Source organism: Danio rerio, chromosome 9 (genome assembly GCF_049306965.1).
Source record: "Danio rerio strain Tuebingen ecotype United States chromosome 9, GRCz12tu, whole genome shotgun sequence".
Classification (NCBI taxonomy): Eukaryota; Metazoa; Chordata; class Actinopteri; order Cypriniformes; family Danionidae; genus Danio; species Danio rerio.
Genome location: NC_133184.1, coordinates 42,356,728 through 42,365,000, shown reverse-complemented (window position 1 = coordinate 42,365,000; position 8,273 = coordinate 42,356,728). Strand labels below are relative to the sequence as shown.

The window sequence follows — 8,273 nt, the reverse complement described above, 5'->3', positions numbered from 1 at the left end:
CACCTCTTCTCTGTGTTTTACAACACAAATACCACAGGAGTTTAGATGTGGTGTAGAGTGAGGTGTTATTTATTAATATAACTCGTTAAAGGGATAATTCACCCAAAAAATAAAGTCAGCTGTGAATTTAGTCTCCATCAGACCATCCAAGATGTAGGTGGCCTTTTTCTTCAGTAAAATGTTATAGAAGACATTGTTTTCGGAGTGTGCTTAGTCTTAAAATGTCTTAAATTTCTAAAAGTTGAGGCCCTATAAAGGCTTAAATTTACTGGACTAAATTTATAAGGGGTTTAAGCAGAGTTCTGCTGCACCAGTCTGTGTGTATAGCCAGCTCCTAATGGTAAAACTAAATTCATTCTATTCTTCATAATTACACTTGATAAAAACTGCCAAAACACTTTGACTCTCTTTGTACATGCCATCAGAGGGGGGAAACCCCCTCACATTATCTCTCCAACATTAGCTAAACAGCCCTGAGTGAAAAGCAGCCATCCACCATTATGCTGTTCACACAGTTCACATTCGCTTGCACGAAAAAATCGCTCAATACGTGTGTGAACAGGCGAGTAAACATTTCAAATTTATTGATTCGTGCGTCAAATTCACTTCACAGATGCAGATTCTATGTCATCATCACACCCCTACAAGAGCAAGCTCTTGATTGTTCAATGCGGCGTGAATGTCCACTAAAGTTCACATTTAATGACCACGGAGAGTCAGGACCTCGGTTTACGTCTCATCTGAAAGACGGCGCTCACTGACACTATAGTGTCCCCTTGCTTTACTGGGGTATTAGGACCCACACAGGCCGCAGGTTGAGCACCCTCTGCTGGCCTCGTGTTCAAATTTGCATAATCTTTAAGTGATCACTGAAATTATTTTTAATGAATTAAAAAACTATATAGTTTATTGAATTATAGATAATATAGCTGCCTTGTTTTAAAGAAATTTGTATTGTACAAATGTTATGTTTATATACAGTGTATACACTGTATAATATTTACAGTTAAAGGCAAAATTTTAAACTCAGAAATTGTAACTATTTTTTCAAATATTTCTCAAGTGCTATTTAATGGAGAGGTAATAGTTTTAATAACTAATGTATTGTCTTTGCTGAATAGTTTGCTAGTTATTTTGGAATATAATAAAATAATATATATATAAAAAAAAGGCTTAACTAGGTTAATTAGATAACTGGTTAGGCTAGTTAGGTCAGTTGGGACAACAGTGGTTAGTTCTGTAGCCAAACAAAAGACAAATTCAAGAGTTCACACTTCGATATTGCTTAGCAGGTTTGACATGCTGTCCCGGGAGAGAACCCTGAGCTCAGAGATAACTCAATTCAGGGCCCCCGCCTGGTCATTTAGCATGAAAATGGTAAGAGATCATGGTTGATCTCGAGAGCTCCCCCTGGTAAAGGAAGAAAAGTAGGAGATAGAATGGACGGGGTTTTTTTTTCAAAAACTAAGATAAGAGAATGACAGAAAATGGGCTTTTTATTGTACTTGGATTGATCTGATTGGTTTATTGATAATTGCGAATGAGAGACCAGCTGCGATCAATCACATCACATGCTCCTCTCCAAATTAGTTTATAAGACTTCACTTCAAATGCTCTAAACATATTGACATTAAAATAATTTAAAAAAATGTAAAAAGCCAAAGTATTTCAGCCTAAATAAATCATTAAGACTTTCTTCAGAAGAAAAAATATATTTGTCAGTGCTGTAAAACAGTGAAATATCACTTGAAAATATTTGAAGAAGAATTTAAATTTCACAGGAGGGCTATATATTATACAGGGTGGCCCATTTATATGGATGCACTTTAATAAACTTATTGGGAATTTTACAAGAAAAACAATGGTGTGTTTGGTTTTAAACATAACTTTATTATTTCCTGAGATATTTACAAGCCCCCTCACATATATTAATGTGCCACAAACAGAACGTTAGTATCACCAACCATTTCCATTTGATTAAGTTTTATCCATAAAAAATGGCTCATCATGTAGTTTTTATATGTATTTAATTTTATAATAAGAAATCTTGTATGCTTGTTAAGGCTTTATTTTTTAATAGAAAATAATGCATTAAAATACATAATTCCATGTGGGAATTATGTATTCAAGTTTGCATGTTCTCCCTGCGTTCGCGTGGGTTTCCTCCGGGTACTCCGGTTTCCCCCACAGTCCAAAAATATGCGGTACAGGTGAATTGGGTAGGCTAAATTGTCCGTAGTGTATGAGTGTGTGTGTATGTGTGGATGTTTCCCAGAGATAGGTTGCGGCTGGAAGGGCATCCGCTGCGTAAAAACTTGCTAGATAAGTTGGCGGTTCTTTCCGCTGTGGCGACCCCAGATTAATAAAGGGACTCAGCTGACAAGAAAATGAATGAATCAATGAATGAATGAATTGTGTATTCAAATCGTTCTTGTACTGTAGTGTGAGCTAGCCAACTTTCACACTATTTTCTTTATATTTTCCTCTATTAATATAACAAACAAGATGCCAATGATGCAGACGCCAATTAGAATGCCATAAATAATCTACTCCACTACTGTAAATTAATGCTTTGAATACTAAACTGCTCTCATCTTCTTATCCATCTTTAGCTGCCTCCGCTCTTCGACGGCTGCTTCTTCTACATGCTGGGCTCCTTCCGCAAACCACCAAAAGATGAACTCCTCCAGTTAGTGAAAGCAGGAGGAGGTCAGCTTCTGAAACGCCTGCCCAAACCTGACAGCGACGTCACACAAACCCTGAACGCAGCAGCCTACCACGCTCAGGCTGGATCAGACCAGGTTTTGTGCACCCAGTACATCCTATACGATCCTCAGAGCTCCTACAAGCCCCAGAAGGTCAGGTTAGGTAAGGTTTGGTCAGCCCCATCCACGTGGCTTCTGGACTGCATAGCTGCCTTTCGACTCCTACCCGTGCCGGAGCCCTAAACACATTCACAGCATCAAATAACACCATTTATCTGCATAAGAGAAATGAGGTTTTATTCTTATCTGGAGATGGAGACATCATAATTGCTGTGTTTTCATCAGGCTTTTGTGTGAAGGGCCTGTCTATTCCCTGAAGATTTTTCTCAGGAGAAAAAAAGTGCTTGCACGCTTTTTAGAAGCTATTGTGTGCGTCCTTTTTTTTCCAGAGCCAAATTATGCCATCCGAAAGCTCGAAAATTATAAAAACTTGCACCATTGTTTGGATACATGACCTATTTCTAGCACATTTGGGTTCAAAGCGTTCAGAGATTTTATATTGCCCTAGACGACACTTACATCTTCATCAGACTTTTAAATGCAAGGCTTTTGTTTGAGAAAGCAAAGGGTATTCTTGTGGTCAGGATAATGGGATTCTGGCTTTCTTTGCTTTAACGGGTGGCTTTTAGATGAGATGAGGAAAAATACCCAACCAGCAATTATTTCTCAAGCAAGTTTTTGTTTTCTTTGCTCAGTGTTTTTGCAGGGGTTAAAAAAATGAAAGATTTCTGGTCCTTTTTGGCCGTCTCCCAAGACGCGGCTTTCAATGGGATTAGTCAGGGATGCTCCTAATTGCTATTGATTGCTGTGAGCCGCATTAAATTGCTTCGCCCTCGTCCTGCAGGGACGTGGAGGGAGGCAATTAGTGGTGTGGACAGGGTTTTGTGGGGTGATTAATTGGAGGGTATTGAGGGTCCTGTGGGTAGAGGGAAACACGCACCCAACTCTTAACACCTGACTTTGCAAACTTTATCATCGTGCCGCTAAGAGCTTTCAAATGCACTTTTACAAAGCAATGTGTTCAGACAGAAACAATCCTGAGGGCAAAGTTTCTCATTATGTGGTGTTTTTCCCCAGTGTTGGTTTTTATGTTGCTTCTGGTTTGCAGATTATCTGAAAAAAAAATCTTGTGAATGTGAATCCTAACTTCTAATTCTGGCAATTTATATTAAAGGGAAAGACTGGGGATCCAGCTTTATAATTATGGCCTTGATTCATAGCTCTGTCATGCAGAGACTGTTAAAAAAATGAAAGTGAAATGAAATCTTAGAACTACTGAACAATGATCTGTTTTTGTGTCTTTGAAACTTCATGATGCTAAACAAGTATTGTTCACTATAGCAACTGCATGATGCAATTCCAGTTTGAAAGTGTAATGTTTCAAAACCTTGATTAGTTTTTTTTTTGCTACATGTTAATTTCCGACTGATTCAGACATGTCTGTTTATCTTCATTATAAATTGCCTTCTGTTTTTGGATATTTCAGACATCTTCTGTGCAGTGTTATTCTAAGTTGACAAAAAAAAACAAAAAAAAAAACATGTATTTTTGTTATTTTTGAAATAAATGTAAACTGTTATGCACTTATAATATCAGCTAGTTGCCAAGGAAGCATGTGTCATAAAAAAAAAACTGTGGTATTAGAAGTTAATAACTAAGAAAATGAAAACTACAATTTGGCTATTAATAAATCCAATAGCATGAAATGAAAATAACACTGATAGAATAAATATACTGTATATTGTTGGGCGGGCAGATGTGACATAACAGCTTTTTTTTCACCTGAGTTCAAGAGCTACCACAACAAACACATTAACTATGGACATTACTGATTACATGCTAAAAGGCATAATTGTCATTAACGAATTAATGTAGTAATTAAGTGCAGTACAGCCATGTAAACACCGCAATTAAACTAGTTCCGGCATTTAGGACTTTAAACCACATTTTGTGACAGGATATTCCATACACACAGGGCTGTTTGATACTATTCTTTGCACATACAGAGTCAGTAAAAAGGCACAGGTCACAGACATCACAGAGTTCATGCGCACACGCATACACAAAGTAAACTCCTGGAGACTCACACTTTTCACCATCATCACCGAACACGTTATGCTGTTCAGGAAAATCTGAAGTTTTCATTTAATTAGGCATGCATTATCAAATTACATTTAAACAACTCTCTTTTTCTTTTCACTTGAGTCCTTACTTCATACTCGCATCCATGGGTTAAATTTGTGGAAAGGAGTTCAATTTCTTATGTGAAATTCTACAGGGGAGATGCCAGTCAGTTTATAGCTAAATATTTTGCAGTGTTTGCATGACCTTTACTGCATAGAACTTATTAAAATAGAACTAAAATAGCATTCATTACTAGTTGATTTAAAAAAGCAGCAAAATTATTTTGTAGTTTGTGTTTATTTTTATTTCTTTCTTTATTTTAGATAGTTTTCATTCATATATGTCATCAAGGATTTCCTATAATAGTGCTACATCTCGTTTTGTTCTTCTGAACCCAATCTCTGTCTTGTCATATATATATATATATATATATATATATATATATATATATATATATATATATATATATATATATATATATATATATATATATATATATATATATATATATATATATATATTATATATATGTCAATATACAGCCATATTGCACTGCTACTCGTGTGATATTACTCATATATAGACTCTGTGTATGTATATATATTGACAATGGTGGGAGGCGTGGATTATCCTTACCACCAGTGACGATATACAGCCATATCGCACTGCTTCGAGTGTGATATTGCATTTATACAACAGTTCGATGGCATAATTGTGTACTGTATATCAAAAAGAAAATCAAACATGGAGAGTCCAAAAATCCTTTTGTATGAGGAACTACTTACTTCTGCCATTTGTTTACAACTGCAGCTGATGTCAGAACACTGGAAACAGTTGCTAATTTCACCAACATCACTTTAGTGTTAGCTATTATTTGAATGATTCGCTAGCGTAATGTCTAAAGTGATGACAAGCACTACCAGATTACTATGATATGAATACAGCACTATAAAAGAGAGAGATTGACTTAGAATGTCACTTACCTGTTTTATAATGATTGATCAGCTGTTGTTTAAATTTAGAGTTTTTGTTTCTGTGGAACGTCAACCGTCTTTGCTCTGCTCAGTATGGCAGGCTGATAGATGCCGACAAGCTGTATCTCCGAAATGTTCAATATTAAAATAGGCACTATATTTATGAATAAATTGAAACAACTACATTCTCACCTAAAAAAGCCTCAAAAGTAAATTGTTGTCCAGCAGCAGCAATATTTGTCAAACTGTAGTGAGTTTATTGATCTGCTGTTACTCTATGTGGGCGGAGTAATACAGAAGTGCTGTTATTACAGAATATTGCACGGCTATCAGCCAGATTCAAAAACCAGACAGAACTGTTGTATAAACAAGTATACATTTAAAAAAATATATGCATATTTGTAAATATAGAATATTTGATATTTAGTCTTAGATTAACATTATTTTAAAATGTTAATTAGAAAGTCTTGAATGTTCGTTCACATTTTCCATTATAATTTCATAATAATAGTAAATACTAATAATAATAATAATAATTTTGCTCGAATACATTTAGCATTATTAATAGGTAGTTTTATTCTAGCTAATACTATGCTTATCAAAACTCAAAATTATCAATAAAGAACTTGGTTATCTTTCTGACTTGTTTTTTTTTTTCATTTGCTGTACTTATTTCATCTGTTTTCCCCTTATATGAGCACATGAATCTTTGCTGCCTGTTGATTTAGATCCAAAAACGACAAATTGACTCAATAAAGAAACTCTAATCCTCTGTACTGGCAATCCTTACCTTAATTATAGTCTCTTCTTAAATATATGAGATCTTATTAGCCGCATGAGCTCTTAAAACACAATCACAGCCATTCTTTCCTAATAACAGTAGCCCAGGACACAGTTTAAAGAACAAATGACGTCTAAACAGTGCTTTTCCAGGACGCTATAGTGTCTATCCATGAGTATTGGAAGCTGTTCAGTTCTGGCTTCTGTTGCTGCTACACTTACTGTACGATAAAACTTGCACTTGTTCAATAGCTTTTAGGGCGCTGTAGGATTTCTCTCTGCCACTTCCTCCTGTTGAATCAGCACTTTAATGCTCTCCCAGACAATGATGGATGAGTAAACCTGTGCTGGAGTTACAGTAATGGTCTGAGTTCCTCTCTTTCCCGCTCTTTAACCTCAGCGTGGCGCCTGTTTTCTTAGCAGTAGCAGAATAAAGTGAACATGTGCTCAGCTCTCCCTGTGACAGAGGCAATGTGATGTTTCCACACTGTAAACGAATGGCTGGTTATAAAATACTGTCCTGTCAGCGTTCAGGAAGTGCTCATGTCTGCAGTATCAGAGATGGCCTGTGCATCGGGCTGGAGATGAGCTGCTTAGATATGCTTACAAAAATACTGGAGGGAAAAAAATGAGAGAGAAATAAATCCACACACTCCGGCTTTCTTTTTTTACTGAATAACACTTTTTTTCGGTCTATTTAACAAAATAGTTTTGTCTTCATAAATAATACACGTTTTTAATCCTCTTTCTAACTCTGAATTCAGAATACACATTAAACGCTTCGAGATATTTACATGTTTATACAGTTGGAAGGGCACCTGGGTTTTGTACTGTCCCGTAAAATGATAGTAGTAATATTAATTCCATGTTAAATAAAATTACTGTTAAATGATACATACCTTTGAGAAAAAAAATGAGGTTGAAATGGATAGTTCACTGAAAAAAAAGAAAATATGCTGTCATGAAATGTTTACTCGCCTCTTTTCTTCCCCCAGACATGTATGATTTTTAAAAAATTTTTATGTAATTTCATTTTCAATGGGAGATCCAAATTAATTGTATTGAAATGCATCTAATTTTGTTAGGGAATCAGTTAGATTTTGGTGTCTTGATTCAGTGATCAGTGATCAACAAATAATTGGACATCTTACTTTAGCTCTCGTCTACATATTTGAGTCTTTTTGTCATGTATAGTATGACTTTAAAAGACTTGGATGATAGCGCACAAATTTTGGCTAATTTGCATGGATATGGATAATATGGCTAAAACGGATAATTTGCAGCCGATTCGAATGTTATCACTGGATTGATTGGGCATTATCAGTGATTATCAGCTGATAGATATGGGCCAGTACTAGTAGGCTCAGAAGGCTGTTATCATCCATCCACATGGTTAATCAGCTGTAGATCACATACGGCTGGAAGTTAAAGAGAATTATTTATATTATTTATTACATTTCCCATTAATTGTACTTTTAATAAAGTCTACCCCAACCCTAAACCCAACAGTCACAGTAATGTAAAAGCAGATCTGGATCTGGAGTCTTCTTTATTAGTATAGCTGATTAAAGATGAGAATTATTTATATTATTAAATTTCTCATTAATTGTATTTCCATAACGTCTACCCC

At 35.6% G+C, this 8,273-nt stretch overlaps 1 protein-coding gene across 2 annotated transcripts in view; it reads left to right on the top strand.

Moving 5' to 3' along the window:
• bard1 (BRCA1 associated RING domain 1) overlaps positions 1-4,352 on the top strand; it is a 51,526-nt gene extending 47,174 nt beyond the window's left edge. For both annotated transcript variants that reach the window (XM_021479004.3, XM_073913003.1), the window contains one exon: positions 2,613-4,352. In XM_021479004.3, the coding sequence (XP_021334679.1) occupies positions 2,613-2,948 (336 nt within the window). In that variant the 3' untranslated portion in view covers positions 2,949-4,352. The remainder of the gene's footprint in view (positions 1-2,612) is intronic.
• Positions 4,353-8,273: the final 3,921 nt, after the last annotated feature.